We start from the raw sequence: 20,094 nt of genomic DNA, 5'->3' as shown, positions 1-20,094 counted from the left end.
ATTATCATCAGAAGAAAAGTATTTTGAAGATTCAAGGTGGTGTTTTTAATTTATTTTATAATTTATTTAAGGTTTTGTCCTTATTGGAAAGTCAGATATACAGAGAGGACGAGAGACAGAGAGAAAGATCTTTGATTCAATGATTCATTCCCCAAGTGGCCACAATGGCTGGAGTTGAGCCAATCCGAAGGCAGGAGCCTGGAGCCTCTTCCAGATCTCCCACACGGGTGCCGAGTCCCAAGGCCTTGGGCTGTCCTTGACTGTCCTCCCAGGCTACAAGCAGGGAGCTGGATAGGAAGCAGGGGCTGCCATGATTAGAACTGGTGCCCATATGGGATCCCGGTACGTGCAAGGCAAGGACTTTAGCCACTAGGCTACAGCACTGGACCCAAGGTGGTGTGTTTTTGTACGTGTTTTCAAATAAAGTGTTAATATTTTGCTGATCATCAGATAGATTACACAATGTGAATATTACAAACTACCAGTATATACTGAAGGCCTAATAGTTCACATTGAACATATCCTGGAAATCTAGAATTCCTAATTATTCTAACAGCCTGTCTGTATATATCAAGTTTACATATGTACAAATAATACATGCTGCATAAGATAGGCTGTCTGGTTAAATGAATCTTCTATTTCATTTGGCACATGCATAGCAAGTTTTAAAGATTAGCACACATTCAAATCTTGACAGAAAAATCATTGTTTTTGATACTGAACATCAAATGTTGTAAAACTCAAATGAAATCTGTATTTTGACTATATAAGCCACTTTCACTGATTTTCAACTTAACATTTGAATTGTTTTTCATCATTCTAACAACTTCTGTATAACTGAATTCTACTTCAGAAAATACAGATAGATTTGCATATCCAGAATTTGCCCTGGATTTATAATACAAACTTTCGGGTTTTGTTTTGGGTACTAGTAGTAGAAAGAAATTGAGGGTTACAAGTCCTTGGAAAACATTTTCATGGAAAAAGAGATGAAAATATTCATTCTTTTCGCTACGTCTTTTCCTGATTAAATTTGAGTCATTTCTTCTCATTCACTTAACCTCCTTCTCTCTGGAAGCCTTTCCTGAGCTCCTGGTGAGCTGGTGGGCATTTCACTAATCAGCAGGGCTAGACCAAGGCTGTTTTTCTGCCTCCTGTGAATAATTTCAGCACAAGAGTTGTACTCACATAGTGGGAACTTAATAATTTATTATAATGCAGCAGAATCAATGAGATATAGTGGAACTTCAGCTTAACTTTCAATAAAATGGACCTTCAATCAATGTTGTGTCTTACCATTCACATATCATAATGATTAAAATTGAAAGGGAAGAAATTCTCCTTAAATAATAGGTTACATGCAAAGTAAAAACTAGGTAGACAAACAAATAAAAATAAAACTTTCCAAGACTACTTCCAGGTCAGTCAGGGCAAGTTCTTATCATTCAATTCAAACAATCATTCAGTGCTTAGTAGATAATTAGCAAAGTAACAAATCTGATTAAGTTGAGTCTATAGCTGAAAATCTAGCTTAATTTTTCCATCGTTTTTACTTAGGCTTTAATTAATATATTCATTTATTTTATGATACAGTTCCATAGGCTATGGGATTTCCCTAATCCCTTCTCCAGACACCCTCAACCCCCGCTGATTTTCCCTCTATCATTTTGATGGTATCGTCCTTCAAAAATAGCTGTTAAAATCATCAGTCTGCTACTTAAGTGTGTCGTGACATTGTAGGTATGGAGAATAGCAGAGTCCAGTATCCTATTGTCAAGATATATTTAACAGCTTCATTGGGAGTTCATCTTTGATTTGGAAATAGACATGCATGCTGCTTTTTTTGTTTGTTTTTATTTCTGATGTTTTTGTTGGGACCTATGGTTTGGTCATTTTGCTTAGCAGTCATATTACCTACCAGATTTGAACGAACATCCTTGAATCCCTTCAGCAATGGAGAAGTTCCCAGGAGCCATGCCTTGTTTGTTCGTTTATCAAGCTCTCATTGTCTCACCCACCTCTGCATTTGTCGTCCTTGGCACACTTTTTTAAAATATTGAAAAGTAAAGGACTGTGTTAGAGAAGAGAAGCAAACAGTATTTTTCTGAGTATTATTACACAGATTGGATTATCACAGAGGGAGCAGCTGAACAACTCCAATAAGAAATGCGATAATCAAAGCCAAGGTCTATGGCATACAGGTGAAGGGAAGGAGTTAGACTTCTGTGATCTGGACCTTCAGTGGTCAGGAAGGAGAGAGGCTGGAGGAAACCCCGAGGAATAAGTAGTTTGTAAGTAAGTAGGATTATGAAGACATTCTGGGGAGAAGTTAAAACCACCAAACACTGAATTTGATCATACTTTGGAAGTGTTGGCATGATACTAAAAAAAAAATCCTGAATCTTGGAAGATTCCTTGTTTGTCTTTATTCAAGCATCTGTGCAGTGTGAAGGCAACTTGCTATTTTAAGGCTGTTTTTGAAAACAAAATCACCAATACCTAAGGGCGAAACTATATATAAGTATATAGGGAGGCATCTGAATTTTACATCTACTAGAAAACTAGCTTTTAGAATAAAAACAAAATAATTCATTGAGACAGATGGGAGCTGCTAAAATCCTAGGTGTGGTCCTAGCCCACTGCCAAGTTTGAGTATTTCTGTGATGTGGTCCGAGAACATGTGCCTATAAAAGTTCCAGGATTATGCAGCTGTCTTGGATCCAGGCACTGCACTTCAAGAATGATGGTTATAGGACTCTGTGTACACATTGTGAATATTCATACTGCAAGACAGGAAACGTGGATGTCAAAGAACGGCAGTCAAATGTCAGAGAGTCACCAGTTGGGCAGAAGGTCAGCATGACAACGGTTCCTGTAGATTTGAGACAAAATTCAGACAGTTTTGTTCTGGGCACCTGTCAGTGTTATTACAAACTCACTGTGGTGTTGGGATGGGAGGTGGTGCTGGAGGGTGAGCCTGAGCAAAGCCAGAGATTCCTGTGTTGTTGAAGGTCACTGTAGGAATATAAAGTGCTGAGATGGGCATTGATAGGATATATACAAAATGAAATAAAGTCTGCTTAGAGAACTTTATGTGCTTAACTGTTAGCTCAGTGGGTGACTTCTTTCTAAGATTTCTTAACTGGATTAAACATATCAGGAATGAAGTTTTATTTCCAGATAGCAGCTATGAATCACGGAGCAAAAAGATGGTTACGCTCTAGCCCAGGCTTGGAATTAGTTTATTTTTTTAAAGGGGTGCATGCTGCTGAAGTCTTGTGAACTAGAGTAGGAGTGAAACAAATCAGGCATGCCTAGAAGCAAGGGGAAACTGTAATTCATAATTTATCACTGTTTAAATTTTACTTTTTTTTTTTTTTACAAATTCTTCTCACGTTATTTAAATATTAATATTATGAAATGCCTGACTGTTGCATTTGATTTAGTAGCTACTATTCTTTTTTTTTTAAAGATTTATTTATTTTATTACAAAGTCAGATATACAGAGAGGAGGAGAGACAGAGAGGAAGATCTTTCGTCTGATGATTCACTCCTAAAGTGACCGCTACAGCCGGTGCTGCGCCAATCCGAAGCTGGGAGCCAGGAACCTCTTCCAGGTCTCCCACGCGGTTGCAGGGTCCCAAGGCTTTGGGCCGTCTTGGACTGCCCTCCCAGGCCACAAACAGGGAGCTGGATGGGAAGCCGGGACTAGAACTGGCGCCCATATTAGATCCCGGTGCATTCAAGGCAAGGACTTTAGCTGCTAGGCCACGCTGCGGGGCCAGTAGCTACTATTCTATTCAGTAGTATGGATGTTAGCATAAAAAAGTTTTAGCATTTTAGCTTGGTAGAGAGACTGCAAGCCAGAAGCCCTAAGTTTGATAATGGCATTGAAGTCTCCTCCCAATGTACCAAGGCGTCTGTGTGGGCTTGCATAGACAGAGCCTATGTACGAGTTGCAAAGCAGTTTCTTGCTGGCAGGTGAAGGTAAGGAAATGAATTCAGGGAATAGATGGCTAGCCTTGGGTTATTATCTTAGACACAGGAAAATGATCATGGAGTTATTTTACATCATTGTCTAGAGACAGCATGGGGCTGTTGCCAGGAAATCAGCAACTGTTGGAAAAACATTAGAGCAGAAAACACGCATTACTTCTCTACTAAAGTATAAAATGAATCTTGGGGTCTGGCGTGCCTTGTCCCTCATCTGAATCAGTGCGCTTCAGGACAGATTACTACCAAACATTCATTAACTGCCTAACATTCACATTTGTAAAGTTTCTGATTCAGCAGTTGAAAAATAAACCTCACTCCCAGTGGCTTTGCACAGGTTCCAAAATGTTTGCACAAAGAATAGCTTGTGTGAACAAGCTGGTGATCATGGAAAGCGGGGAAAATAAACTTTTCATTGCAAATTAGAGGTCAAGTGAAATACTTCTTTGAGCTTATACCAATTTGCATTCTGTTCTGCAAGAGACATCACTAAAGAAATAGACATTGCACGTGGAGATTTAAAAATTATAGAATAGTAGAGCAGGGCTCAATCTGTTTCTGAAACAGATCTAACATGGAAGTATGTTCGAATTTTCAAGCCATATAGTCTGTGACTTAGTTGCTCAAATGTGCCTTGGCAGTACAAAAATAAATGATGGTGGCTGTGTTCTGATAAAACTTTATTAACAAAAACACACCTGTGGGCAGAGTTGGCCTGTATTCCAATGTATTAACTCCTTGCTGCAGAGAAAGCCCATGCTTGCTGCTTTACTTTGCACACAGCATTTAAAGACGACTAGCCCCAAGACAAGGTTATCACTGAAAACACACAGAAACTTACAGCTGGTAAATCCTTATTGAAGCAAGATATCTTTGAAGCACATGTCCAGATGTGTTTTTCTGTTTTCAAAGGATGATTCTCATTGTGCTAGAAACCAGACATTCAGTAACTCCCAGCAAAAGTGCTTTATTCTTCAACAAATGTCCTCGTGTGGCCTTTTGTTTGCAAACAGCAAGGTTCCCAATTGCACAATGAATTATGCAGCTGAGGTATATAGACTTCCTTCTAAGCCACAGTCTTAGCTGTTGGCACAAGTTCTGGCCTTTTTATTTCCATTTGCCCTTTTGAAGCAACTCCTTCATTTATCTCCTAAACAGATGTTGCAGTCAGGTACCTTATGCCTACCTCCAAAGATTGGCATATGGCTCCATGTAACCCACTGTCACCTGGTATGTGAATTTGCAGTTGGCAAGGCAGGAATAGGGAGCACTCTGGCAGACAGCCATGGCCCTTGGGAATTCAACACTACATCTCCTGTCCCGGGCTGAGTCTCCAGGGGAGAAGCAGAAATGAAGCCAAGAGGAGCCTGCCAATTCCTGGTTTCACAGGCTCCCTCCTGGGAATCCTTTTGTTTGCTTAGCAGCTTTGAATTGAATTGACTTAGAAAAAGGGAGAAAAAGGCAATGGATGGAGATTCTCATGTTTGCCTTCTAACTTTGTTCCCTAGGAAACGGGCTACCCACAGTGCTGGCAAACGGAAAGGCAGCCAGAAGGAGCTCCGACCTCCTGATCTTTGGATCCACCATGAAGAAATGGAAATGAAAAACATTGAGAAGCCATCAGGAACTGACCCTGCGGGAAGGGATTCCCCCACCCAAAGTTGCCAAGACCTCACGCCAGTCAGCCACAGCCAGTCGGAAACCCAACTAGGGAGTAAAAGCACCTCCCATTCAGGTATTCATTTCCTCATCAGCATCAGGGGAAGCCCACCAGGGAACTGTTCACTCCTGGTCTGGGAGAGGTGTTCTATAGACTTGCATGTCATTGGGGGATATTGATCAATTGTTAGAATAATCTGATCTAAGCTTGGTTGGCAACCTCTTGTACGTCTTGGACGAAAAGTACATTTTTCTCTGTAATCCTGGTGCCTATCTTTTATTATTCTAATAATTCTTACAACTTCTAAGGGATTAGAGGTAGCATTTTTCAAGTGGGAAAATATTGAACTATGAAGCCTGGATGAATTGATTGCTTTTGGTTAACTCCTAAACAAAAGTTGTATCAAAGAAATAACATTCAAAACTATGCACGTTTTTTACCTCCCTATTTCTATGGTTGATTAAAGGTCAACTCTAAATCTGCTCTCAGCTCCTTGTTTAAAGCAATGATATCAGAGAGAGTTGATGCATAAAAGAGGCAGATATTTTTTCTTTAGCCTAAATTATCATAGAGATTTAGCCCCAAATGCTGGTGGTATGTCTTTTTTTTAGAAGTACTTGTATGCATTGATCATCAATTTGAGAACCTACTGATTAATTTTGCAATAACAAGGAAAGAAGCTTTCAGACTTCTGCAAGTTATGTCTTATTATATTGAGTGTTCTCAAAAGGTGTCACTACCAAAAATGTATGCTTCCAAGAACAGTAATGGGAAAAAAACTGTTCAAGTTTTTAATGAGCTCATGTAATACCAAGAATAGCAAATTCTTGGAAGAAAAACTGATTATAAGATTAAAAATGCATAATCCAGACACTCAAAAATATTGTAACAGATAACTGTGTTAAAGTTCCCCTTTGGTTTTATATTGTTTTGAGGGCTACATCAGAGGGTTCAAGTTTTTGTTTCCATGGTCAAATATAATATGGAAAATTTAGAGAAAATCTATTGCACTTAATTGGCTTTTTTTCTACTGCAAGATTTTATTCTTCATTTTCCATCATTCCTGATACTACTTTTTTTTTTTAAAGATTTATTTTTATTACAAAGTCAGATATACACAGAGGAGGAGAGACAGAGAGGAAGATCTTCCATCCGATGATTCACTCCCCAAGTGAGCCGCAACGGGCCAGTGTGCGCCGATCCGAAGCTGGGAACCTGGAACCTCTTCCGGGTCTCCCACGTGGGTGCAGGGTCCCAATGCATTGGGCCGTCCTTGACTGCCTTCCCAGGCCACAAGCAGGGAGCTGGATGGGAAGTGGAGCTGCCGGGATTAGAACCGGTGCCCATATGGGATTCCCGGTGCGTTCAAGGCGAGGACTTTAGCCACTAGGCCATGCGGCCGGGCCCCTGATACTACTTTTTACTGGCTTACAAAAGCATCATTCATCATTCTTTTGTGGACTGTGGTACCAACTGGCCATCCTCTTCCTTTTCCTTCAGGAGTGGACTGGATTTCACCTTTAGTTTATGTAGTGAATTTTGAGATTATTGTCCGTCTAATTCTGGATTGACAGTTGTCTTTCCACACATCAAAAACTGCATTACATTTGTCTGGCCTCTGATTCCTGAGGACAAACTTTTTGTTATTTGACTTGTTTTATCACTATCAGTCTGTTGTTTTCTTCTTACTACTTTTAAGATTTGTTGTGGTCTTTAGTTTTCAGAAGCCAATGTGTGATGTGTCTGGCATGGATTTTTTGATTTTCAGCTGTTTGTCATTTTCTGGCTTTATGTACACAGATGTGTGACGTATGTCTTTTAAAGACACACAGTGTGTGTGTGTGTTTGTGTGTGTCTTTAGGCAAATTGAAAAAATGTTCAGCCCTTGTATTTCCATCCAGTAACTGTTTCTTCCATTACTGATTTTTTTTGAGTGCTAAGTTTTCTCCGAAAAGAATCAAGTGTTTTCTAGTTGTTTCCTAGTGCTTGGGTTTCTGTGATATTGTTGCCTTAAAGGTTTGGAACCTAGGAAACATCTGAGTATATTTTTACAATTGGGATGTGCTCCTTCCTTTCATGGGTGACTGCGGGGCCATCTTGGAATCCATTTGCCCCCTTTTCTCATCTGTACAGCTTTTCTGGACACACAGCTTTTCATCATATTTGTGGCAATGCCTCAAATAACAGATTTGTTGTAATGTGCTCTTTATTTTTGTCAATTAGAGAAACTAAGGAGTTTGTCCTGCATTCTGTTTCTTGGTTATGCTTGATATATATGAGTTTAACATTTTGTTTATATTCTAGAGGATATGTTTCTATGTTTAGATGTAGGCTACCACCATTACATTGCCTATGTGGAAAAATCTTCTGATATTATAAACATTTGATAATTTTATATATATATATATATATTATATATATATATATAGAAAATTGAAAAAGAAATGCATACTTAAGGCTCAAAATAGTATAAAAAGTTATGCAATAGGCCCAGTATGGTAGACTAGTGGCCGAAGTCCTCGCCTTGTACACGCCGGGATCACTTATGGGCACTGGTTCTAATCCCAGTGGCCGTGTTTCCCAACCAGCTCTCTGCTTGTGGCCTGGGAAAGCAATTGAGGACGGCCCAAGGCCTTGTGACCCTGCACCTGCGTGGGCGACCAGGAGGAGGAGGAAGCTCCTGGCTCCTGGCTTCAGACTGGCTCAGCTCTGTCCATTGTGGCTGCTTTGGGAGTGAATCATCGGATGGAAGCTCTTCCTCTCTGTCTCTCCTCCTCTCTGTATATCTGACTTTAAAAAAAGTTATGCAAAATTTTCAAATATACCAAAAGCTATATTAGACGTTATATGAAACCCAAGATATAAGAACTATTTTTTCCCCATCCCAAATTGCCTATCCTGTTCACAAAAAGTGAATAGTGTTGTGTACTGGCTGTCACTATTACAACAGCATCTATGTGAGAGTAAGTGTTTCAGCTGCTCTGCTTCCCATTCAGCTTCTTGCTAATGTGCTAGGAAAGCAGGGGAAGATGGCCTGAGAGCTTGGGGCCCCATGACCCACGTGGGAGACCAGGATGCAGTGCCTGGCTCCTGCCTTTGGTCTGGCCAAACCTTGGTAGTTGCATTTACTTTGAGGCGCACTCAGAGGACGTAAGATCAGTTCTGTGCTTGTCTCTGTCTCCTCCGCCCCCATCTCTCTCTACCGTCCTTCCCCTCCACTCCTCCTCCCTCTTCTCTCCCTCCCTTCCTCTCGCCCTCTCCTCCACTATGTCTTTTCCTCAGTTTTCTGTTGTCTTTCAGATTATAGTAAATACATCTTTTCAGATGAACGATATTGATAGTTCTTCATATAGCCTTTCTAAACTAATATATGTACCTGCATATGGTTGTACAGATGTTAAGTATGTGCAGGCCCAATGTGTTTTTACATGAATGTTGTACAATTAGGAATATGTAATATTCATATTTCAAAGCTTTGATTTTTTTCTTTGTATATGCTGTTTTTTTCTTATGATATTTACATATTTATCAGAAAGAGCTACAGGGAGAGGGGAGAAGAAGATATTTCATGCACTGGTTCACTGCCCGGATTGCCTCAATCACCAGGGCTGGGTTGGACCAAAGCCAGGAGTGAGGATCACCTGGTGGCTCATCTGTGACAGGGTCCCAAGCAATCAGGCCATCTTCCACTGCTTTTCTTAAGCCATCATCCGGGAACATAATTGGAATTAGAGTAGCCAGGCAAGAATAAGTCCCCATATGTGATTGCAGCACTGCAGGCAGCAGCTTAACCCACTATGCTACATTGCTAGCCTTAGCATATATTGTTATTAGCTTCATATCTGAATATATGATTCTTCCTTGTTACTTCGTTGGCCATTATGGAATCATAGTAAGTTTACATAAAGTGCCCCTAGTTATTTATGAGGAATGTGGTCTATTCACTGCTGTTTAACTTGTTTATTGTTTGGTAATAGGACTTAATGTGTTGGGCTCTGAAATATTAGTTCAAAAGCTGGAGTTGTGGCGCACTGGGTTAGGTTGCTGCCTGCAATGTTGGCATCGCATATGAGCTCCAGTTTGAGTCCCAGCTGTTCCACTTCTGATCTATCTCCCTTCTAATACACCTGGGAAAGCAGAAGATGGTCCGAGTGCTTGGGACCCTCTTACCACTAAGTGCCTGGCTTTGGTTGAACCCAGTTCCAGGTGCTGCGGCTACTGGATTGAAGATTTCTTTTTCTCTCCTTCTGTCTCTTTCTAGTCCAGACTTTAGAAGAAATAAGTATTTAAAATTTTAGTTCTATAAATTGTGGTTACTTAATGTAATACAGAAGTTGGAAATCACATTACTATTCCTATTGACAGGAATAGATGTTTAGGTTACAAAATACATGTGATCCAATGTATATATTTGTGTGTGAGTATGTATGTATGTATGTATGTTTATATGTATGTATGTATGTATGTTTATATATATATACATGTCTACATGTGTATATGTGTTTTTATATCTGTGCCTATTTTCCCATGTACATTATCTTATATTGCATTTATTATAAGCTTTGTGATTGTTGCCTGGTAATGAGATTATTAGCTTTATTAATATTTGTACAATGAAAGCATAATGAATAACAAGGAAATAGATATTAAACAATATCTAAGGCTAGAAAACACGTGAACTGCTAAGATTGATGCAGGCTGTTCCAGGGAGAACCTGTTTTCTCAGAAGGTTTGTTTTCCTGTCTTCTTTCAGGTCAGGACACCGAGGAAGCAGAGAGCGCCATGTCCACCCTGGAGAGGTCCCTGGCTGCCCGCCGAGCCACCCGGGCCAAGCTCATGATGCCAATGGAGGCCCAGGCCAACAATCCTGGTGAGGGAAGCCAGATACCGCAACACAGAAACCCAGTGTTCTCTGAGTCTGTTTTTTTATTTCAGTGAAATATCAAACAAGCATCTTTGAGCAAATGGAAATCATGAAGATTGAATAGAACCGCATCTTCTGTAATTAGACATTGGTGTCTTCATCCTTGGTACATTTTTCTGTACAAATGAATATTTTGCATGTTGGTAGATAGAATGCTACATATTTAGGAAATTGTTTAGAAAAAATAATTATGTAGCTTTAGTGTTGTGGCACAGAGGGTGAAGCCACTGCCTGCAATGCTGGTATCATGTAAGGATGTCAGCTTAAGTTCCTGATGCTCCACTTTGATCCAGCTCTCTGTCATTGGCCTGGGAAAGCAGTGGATGATGAATGGCCCAATTACCTGGGCCTCTTCCAGCTACTTGGGAGACCAGAAAGGAAACCCAGAAGTTCTGGTATCTGACTTTCTCCTGGCCCAGCATTGACTGTGGCCGCCCACTGGGGAATGATGGAGTGAATGCGTGCTCTCTTTCTGTTCATTCCCCAACCACCCAAAACCTCTGATTTTCAAAATAATTGAGTCTATTTTTAAGTGTCTTAGGTAAAACTAGCTAATGATTCTGTCAGTAGTACTGACTTTCTTCTCAGGATATCCTTCATAGCTTTTTTTCTTTTAATGTGGAATTTTCACCCTTAAATAATCTAGCTCTTTCAAAGTAAGTTTGTCAGGTAGCTAATTAGTTACAGTTCCTCTTTACCATCCCTGCCATGGTCCCGCATTCTCTGGTGGTATTAGCCTCTGAGGAGTGCTTCCTTTCAAATTATATGATGAATCTTGGTAATTTCAGTGACGATGAAGATAGATAAATGATATTCGGATTGCTCATTCTTTTGTAAGCTGGAATAATATTGACTTTTCTTCCATTTCAATGCATCAGGTTCGTTCACAACAACTACAAAATGGGTTTCTCTATTACCTTGTGTTTTCCTACTTACTTACTTCATTTTCTGCTTGCCAGCAGTATTCCTTCATTCCAGTAGAACCTCCAGGTCACTGATTCTACCATATCCCACTTGCCTCATTCCCTCACATTGCCATTTCTGTCCAGATTCCACCAGCATCCATAGTCATTTGCCACCTTCAGGTTCATGTTCCACTGTCATCCTTGTTTAACTTGCTGGGTAAAATGTTAAGTCTTGAGCAAATCAGCAACCCTGGGAATGCTGCTTCTGGTGCTTTAGCAGCTGAGCTTGCTTGGAGACACATACAGCCTGCTCCCTGAGTACCAGGGTGAGCTCAGAGAGCCTTGGAAATGTCACTGCCTTTCTCTAGGCTGATTGGCTGATTTAATGTGATGAAGGTGTTATTTGTTTTCCTCCCTTTCAGACTTCTGTGCTATTTTCTTTCTCTCCTTTTAAGTAGATTCTCCCTTGGATCACGGAACAAAGGGAAGCATTCAGAAGATGGTGTGTTTTCTCTTCTGTCAGACTGAGTGGTGTTTCTTTGTGAGGCTCAGGACCCTATTCCTTGTCTCCCGCCTAAGACCCCTTCTCCTGTGACTCATTCCCTCCCTTCCTGCATCATCACTTTCCCCTCCCTACTGATGACTCAAGTAAGTAACCAAACATTAACCTCTCTCATAATTCCCCTTTTAAAACATAACTCATTTTTAAACACATACTTTCCTAATATGGCTTCCTCCTCTAATGAAAGTCTCATTCCTTCCATATCCTAATAATCTTAAAGGGTTACTTATATTCAATTTGTCTTCTTTCTAACATTTTTTTTCAAATCAAGTTTACTATAATTTTTCTGGGTTCCTTCCCACTCAAGGTATTGATACCAAGGTTACCATGAATCTACACCTTGTCAAATACATTGACCAATTACTCAGATGGTTAATAAAAGTTACAAAAGCCGTCACATTTTTTTTTTCTGAAGCATCTTCTTCCCTTGGCTGGAGGTAGGAAAAAAGCCTTGGGTTTTCTTCATATTCTACTAGTTGTAGCTTCCCAGTATCCTTCAGTTATTTTTCCTCTTCTTTATGAGTTGTCCGAGGCAGAGCATCCTCCACGGCTCATTCCTCAGGGACGCTCTGGTTCCAGCCCACACTTCCATCCGAGATGATGTTATCCAGCACCAGTTGACTGTTTGCCACACAAATGGATATATCCCAAACCGTGGCTTCAGTCTGTTCTCTTCCCTGGATTTTCCATTAACTTTCAACTCAACTTCTTCAAATGGCTAAGGGTAGCTTAGTTAGCTCAAGTCAAAGCATGAGTCTTGCTTTTCCGTAACTCCTTCTACTCATTTCCAAATTCAGTTACTGGGCTGTTTTCCTCATTTCAATGAACAACATCAGTGTATAATATAACCATCTTCTCAGGTCAGAAACACTAGTTTCATTCTTCTATATTCTGTTCTCCTCAGATGTTTATTCAAGCTTTGGGCAACCCTGTAGTTTATGCTTTCAAAATGTCCCAAATCACAATTAATATCCTCTGTGCTGTTTTGCTTTCTCCACAGGTTACAAGGCTATAACAATACACGTATGACCCATCTCTTTCTTTAACTTCTGCACCTTCTGCCAGTTGTCTGCATAGCTGCCTGTCAGTATATCGGTTACTTGACATTTTTGCACTGTGATTTCCCAAGGTATACAGGACAAAACTCAGTGATTGGAGAACTTTCTCTAAGCACCATGCGATCAGGCCCCTGGCTTTCTTTCTCATTTCATCTCTGCTAACACTTTGTAAACTATCACAGTCATATTTTCCACCTCCCTCTCCTTGGGATAATGTAAATACATTCTAACTCAGAGACTCTGCGCTTGCCATGCCATTTGCTTGGGATAGGTTTTTCATAGATATTTACAGCTGAGCCTTTTATTTCATTCAGGTCTGTCTTCAACTGCCATCCTCAGTAGGTTTTCCTGCCTGTCACCTCTTACAACATCACTCATCACTCCTTATCTCCTTTATTCCATGTCATGATTCCTTACCAGCATGTGTCAACATCCTGCTTCCATGTTCATGTTTATGTTTTGGTTATTTGCTTCTCATAGTTTAATATATTATTTATAAAGGCAGAGATTTTTTCCATTTCTGTCACTTCGACTTACACTGTCAAGACAAGCATCAGACACCTAGAAGATACTTGATTAATAAAATGGAGTCAAGCCAATGAATTAATAGCTGTTTCTTTCTACTCTAGTTTATTCCAGAATTCCTATAACTCTGAATTTCACTATAATTCAAAAAAGTTAGATTTACAATGGTTGCCAACTTTTTAACTCATAGAGTAGACACAATTGTTATGTGTGATTGAAGACAGAACTCAATCTCAGTTTAAAGAACTAACCTGCCATCTCATGTAGCTTATAGGGCCAGCATTTGGACTCAAAATGCCAGACTTATACTTGTGCATTCTTAGTCACTGTTGCCTAATTATAGTCCTGGGTGATGTTTTATCATTTTTCTATCATACCTTTCACTGCAGGGAGAGATACCAAGCACTTACCTGCCTCTGTTTTCCATCTTCAGTTTGCTTTTGTAACTAATCTCTACAGGAGCCAATCTGAAGCAGCTTCATTTCAGTATCTATATTTCAACATCTTTATGTGGCCTTTCTGCCCCCTAGGTAACTTCATCCAAATCAATTCCCATGTCCTGTGACTTTTTTTCATAGTATCTTTTGAGTCCCTCACTGTCTTTCCACTCCCAGCAGTTGGGTTTTGTTCTTTTGTTTATGCCTTCACACCCGCATTGCATTAATACAACAGCCTCACAATTTGTCTTCCTGTCTTGGGCATCTTCCTGAAGCTCTGCTTCATGCTGTGTGTCAGATTTCTTCTTGAAACAAGCTAAGCGTGGCATTCCAATCCTTAAATTCTCTGGGGGTTTCTATCATGTGACATCGAAAAACATAGAAATCAGGAAACCTTACCAATTCTGTAGCATATCAGATTGGAATCTAGTTTCCTATGATTGTGCCCTTGATGTACTCTAAATTCAAGCCACGTGAGACAAATTGTTAGGTAGCAAGTAACACTGTCCTTCATATTTTTTCCTTCTATCTACCTCTTTGCTTTTCAAGTAACTTAATGGATAGCTCAAACTAACAGTCTTATTTTTCTTTCAAAGACGGGAGCAGTCACTGGCCCACTTACAAATTCTTTCTAATTCATCCACCTAAAATGATAGTTCCCTTTTTCCTGTTAATAGCATTTTATACCATCCTATGACATTTATTATACAGAGTATTTTCTTGTAGGCTTAGATATTCAAGTCATAATCTTCCCTAATCTAATAGGCAACGACTTACTGATGGAAAGATGAGGCATCCAGTTCATTTTCACATTCACACTTTGCAGAGCTCACTGCTTGGTACAAAATTGGGTTTGGTAAATGTCAAATGAACAAATGAACAAGTAAATGCATTATGAAAATGCATTCTTTATAGCAATCATGTTTGAGGACTGTTTTTTTTAAATTCAGTTATGAATAGAATTCCTTCCACTAAAATACTCTGATTTGCTAAAATCCTTCTCACTGCATAAGAAATAATGGGCCGAGAGAGAGAGAGAGAAACTCTAACCAGTATTGACAATTCTTTAATATCCTTTACTTGGTATACACTTTGCCAATTATTATGTCTCATTTAATTCTCACAAATATCAAGTGGTAATGTTCTCTTGATTTTATATGTGGAAAACGGAGACTCAGGTATGTTTTTGCTGCAAGTCTTTTGTATACAACTGAAGCACTGTTCAAATTTCTAGTCACATGTAGGATGATGTTTGCTGCTCCATTTAGGAGCCATTATTTCTCTAAGATTATCATTCCTGCTTCCTAGACAGTTCCTGCCATGCTCTATAAAACAATTAGCAAATAAAATATGGACTATCTGGAGTTGTTTTGGGGTTTTTAAAACCCACAGGGAAAATGTATTTAATTTCATTGGAGTGCAAAAATCTGTTTATTTGTCTAAAATGACACTTCTCAGTTGAAAACATTGTGTGTCATATGCTATTTCTTAGCCCTAAACACATTTGACAGCTAAGTAAGCGGATGCTTATGAGCAACATGACAGCTGGTGGAACAGGCAAAGGGACCCAGACACGTTCACTGCACAGGCCTGTGCTCTCTCCTCTGAAATGGAGACAGAGGGCAGCTATTATTCAGCATCCAAAAACTTATTGTAAATGATTTTTTTCATTATAATGAAGGCGACTGTAAACATTGAATACCTCAGGTGTGATTTTCCTAAAAGCTTTATTTTCAGTTTGTTTTAATTTTGAATTTTATGGTACAAATCCATATGGTCTGGGATTTTCCTACCCCTCCCCAAATTCCCACCTGCCTGCCTGATTTTTCCCATATTATTACAATAGCATAGTCCTTCATAAGCAGTCATAAGTCTATCAGTCTGCTATTTAAGTGTGCGCTGACATTGTTAGTACAATGTCAGACAGTCCAACATCCCCATTGTCTAGATATGTCCAATAGTTTCACTGGGAGTCCATTTTTTTTGGAAGTAGAGATGCATATTTCTTTGTATCTTCCTCACCTGGATATGATGGTCTCTATTACACCATCTCTACACATTTGGAAGAACCACATGATGGCTTTCCCAGGAGGGGGTCTTGCTCTCTCTGGCAGAAGCTGGAAAACGGAGACATGTTGCCACGTGCTTTCAGGCGTCACACCTGTGATGGTAAGAAATACAAGATGGGCTGAGGGAGAAATTGAACTGGTGATGTTGCTTAATGGAGGAATCAGCTAACTTACTTAGGATTGTTCTAGGATTGCAAAAACAAACAAAAACCAAGGAAGTGGAATGAAGCCTTCAGTGTTCTGATGAAAATAATTTTTGATTCAGGTTATTCCCAGGAAGGGATTTGCAACCTTGGATAGGCAACTTCTTTTCACTGAGAGCAAACCCTAAAGATAGATTTCCATGTATGTCAAATTTCTCTTAAATATATATATGCATATATATATATATATATATTAGTTTAAGAGGCTGTGTGTGTGTGTGTGTGTATGTAAGAGAGAAAAAGAGAGATCATCTACTTGATATTTCCTCCCTCAATGAATGCAATGGCTAGAGCCGGTCTTGGTTGAAGCCAGGAGCCAGAAATTTCATCCTAATCCTACATGGATGGCAAGGGCCCAAGTACTTCTACCCTATTCTGCTGATTTGCAAGGTGCATTAAAAGGTGCATTGAGCCTGGAACAGCCAGGACTCAAACTGGTGTTTTTACGGGATTGTAGGCAGCTGCTTAACTTGCTCCATCACAACTTTACATTAGGTTCCAAAAATGTTCTGACACAATTGAGTGGAATTATATGGCTACTTGCAGCATTTGCTTCTATGCAATTCTAGAGTAATCCGGAGGACTGGAACTAGGAGGGATATATTTTAAATTGAAGCATGTGACCCTATGATCATCTTAGGAATAAGCTTCGATAACGTAATGTGTGAGAACTTGCTAGGAAGAACAAATGTCATTCTCTTTTTCTTCCCTTCTGAATATGTGAGTAAAAAGTAACATTATATTAGCCTTGAAAGGAAAAAGAAATTTCAAAAAAAAAAAAAAAAGGCTAAATGTCTAGTGAAAAGACTGAAGCAAAGGAAAGCATGTAGTTCTTTGGGATCACTTTGCACCTCCTTGTGGCTAATGGTCTCTGGCCTTTACTAGAACACTATGAGAAGCCGTTCTTTTCTTCCAAAATCTACCTCATCCTTTGTTCATTGGGTTGAAATACACAAGAGTCCCCTCGTGGGACTCCCATGTTTGTGATAAGCGATAAAGCATTTCAGCCGTGTTTTGCTGTGTTCCCAAGCACATTAGTGAATTAGACGTTGCGCAGCCAGGACCCAAACCCGTGTTTATATGGGATGCAAGAAGTATTGCACGAGGTAGGTTAACCCCCTTCACCTCAATGCCAGTTCTTTTGAGGTAAAAAAGGTGTCTATAGGAAGTATAGGATAATATTTGTGGATAATATTTCACATGGCAGGAAACAGTCTGTTTCACAGATATAGGAAAAATCAAAAGGTACCTGGCAAGAAGTTGATTAAGGGATCTTAGATGATAGAGTATAAGAAAAATACCAATAGGTTTTACAAAGGTTTTCTGTAACAGCATAAACATTACAGATCACGTTCAAGACAAAGTTATCCTTCCTTCCTGATGCCTTAGAGATCTCTACAACAAAACACAGCACCTTTAATTTCAGGATCTTTCTTATTCACATAAAGGTGTTTTGAGGGGTCCAGGGTAACTTATAAATGATTAAGCAAATCATACTGTTTTGGGGAATGTAACTGTGGTCTGCCTAGAAGTATGCTATCATAAACTCATCTCAGAGGAACATTATGGGCTAGGTCAGAGCTGTTTTTGCCCGTCTCATCTTTCATACTCCCAGTGTCACATGTGCACCTAGACATTGTGCATTTTTGCCTGTCTGGCTTTCTCAGTCCTAGTTCAGTAGCAAAGCTAATACCAAGACAGTGAGAGCTGCCTTAAATCCCTTGTCCTTGAGGCATCCTGAGCTTAGCACATTTTCAAAGCAGTCTCATCCACATCATAGCTCATCTTCAAAAGTACATATAAGCCATATTAAAAGTGGACTGACTGTGCTTAGATAAATTGAGGGCCTTAGCTTACAAATGTCAGAACTAGAATTTCAACTGAGATTTGTTTTTCTCATAATCCCTGCTCTTTTCCTCCCTGTGGGGATTAATTTTTCTTTCTAATCTCAGTGAGAAGCCTGAGATTATATAATATCTAATTTCCTCAGGTTCAATTTTAATTTAAAAACTGCAATTTCTTTTCCTCTATCAAGGTGCTTTAAGTATTTGCAGTTCATTACTAACCAATTCTCTCTTGGGGACACTGGGTGCAGCATCGCAAATTAACAGTGGTTGGAGTTTATGGGCTGTTGATTCCTTAAATACTCGCAACACACCATGGAACTGCTGGTATCCTCTCCTAGCAGGTGATGCAGCAGAAACAAACATGAATAATTTACTCAAGTCACTGTACATGTATCTGATATTGCATAGTAATTCATCTTCCCTAAATATTGCAAAACAATGACTTGCTTATTTCCTCAGCTGTTTCTGAAAGTCAGAAATGCAGGAACCATTTAGTTGGGTAGTTGTGGCTCAGTCTCAAGCTGGCTGCAAAGGTTCCCTGAAATTGTGTGTGTGTGTGTGTGTGTGTGTGTGTGTGTGTATATGTATGTTTAATTAATTTATTTTTTTGACAATCTTGACATAATTAGGGTAAAAAGGTTCAAGCACTACAGGAAGATGGGCAAAACAATTAGTTCCGTATTGTTTCCTTAATATAGCTGATGTAAAAGGGATTTTAAGGGAGAAGCCCCCCCCCAGTCTCCCACCCACCCCAGGTCCCAGATGTGGGGCATGCTCCAAGGGTCTTGCTAAAGTGGTTTTGATAGTTCAACAGTTCTGAATTGCTGCCACTCTCACCACTCCAAGCATGATGAGGTCGTTGGAGAATCCACTGATTGACATAGTCCATCATAGAGTCTCTGTTTGCCCAGTATTTTCATTGCCAACATATAGCTGAGGTGGTTGAGTGACTTGTTCTGTCCTCTGTCTTTTGATGGTTAGGGTTCTGAGTCCAGAAGCTCGGTTGGGGGGATCCCCAAAGAAACTTTGTCTGAGGTGTTCCCAGACCAGATTCTTGTATGTACTAGCAAGCACAGGGCCCGGCACAGTCCATTGCCCTGATCAGCTGGTGGTTGCAATTGCTGGGTTGGTTCTGTTTCCATCAGTTCCCTGAGATCTTTAAGACAAAACGCCTTATTTCCTCACCAAATGAGCTTCTCTTCTGTTATGGGTCTCTATAATTTCTCAAATTAGGACATTTGGTTACCCAAAAATGACTGAAGAGAGAGAGACCAACAGACAGACATTTTTTAAATTCAATCTGTGACATAAATCACTTTTGCTACATCCTGTTGAGGAAAATGTGTGAAAGAACCCCACAGAGATCTCAACATCATGAAGATGTTAAGGAGCCATGATAAATGCTCACTCTGGCACTTACTCATTAACAGGTAGCAGACTTGTGTTACAAACCCCAGCAAACTGACTTTGGTCTTTGATACCATTACCACTGTGTTAAGACTGATTCCAAGGGTGGACATGTGATACAACAACTAGGTCCAATCTTTGTGCTTTAGACCCAGCTTCCTGATAATGAACATCCTTAAAAATGCGAAGGTCCCAGCCATGCACCTGGTAGCCCTAAATGAAATCACTGGCTCTTAGTTTGAGCGTGGCCCAACTCTTGGGGTCATGTGGGGAGTGGGCTAGTGGATGGAAGACCTCATTCTGTCTATTTGCCTTTCGAGTAAAAATGAAAATAAATGTGTATTTTAAAAAATAAACCAGATATTTGGAGAGGTTGGTGCTTCTCCAGAGGTGTACTACTTGGAATCTGAATGTTTATGGATGCTGGGACACTTGCTTGTCTAAACAGGTAAGAAATACAAAGATACTGAATTCACTAATGTTTGAGATTATATATAGTTCATC

General features: G+C 39.8%; 1 protein-coding gene across 3 annotated transcripts in view; it reads left to right on the top strand.

The window, feature by feature from the left end:
- Nucleotides 1-20,094, top strand: part of DCC (DCC netrin 1 receptor) — a 555,681-nt gene that overhangs the window by 499,094 nt on the left and 36,493 nt on the right. For all 3 annotated transcript variants that reach the window (XM_058676959.1, XM_058676958.1, XM_058676960.1), the window contains exons 23-24: nucleotides 5,502-5,728; nucleotides 10,407-10,523. In XM_058676959.1, the coding sequence (XP_058532942.1) occupies nucleotides 5,502-5,728; nucleotides 10,407-10,523 (344 nt within the window). The remainder of the gene's footprint in view (nucleotides 1-5,501; nucleotides 5,729-10,406; nucleotides 10,524-20,094) is intronic.

Source organism: Ochotona princeps, chromosome 18 (genome assembly GCF_030435755.1).
Source record: "Ochotona princeps isolate mOchPri1 chromosome 18, mOchPri1.hap1, whole genome shotgun sequence".
NCBI lineage: Eukaryota > Metazoa > Chordata > Mammalia > Lagomorpha > Ochotonidae > Ochotona > Ochotona princeps.
The sequence above is the reverse complement of the archived record's forward strand: the minus strand, read 5'-3'. Positions and strand labels throughout refer to the sequence as shown.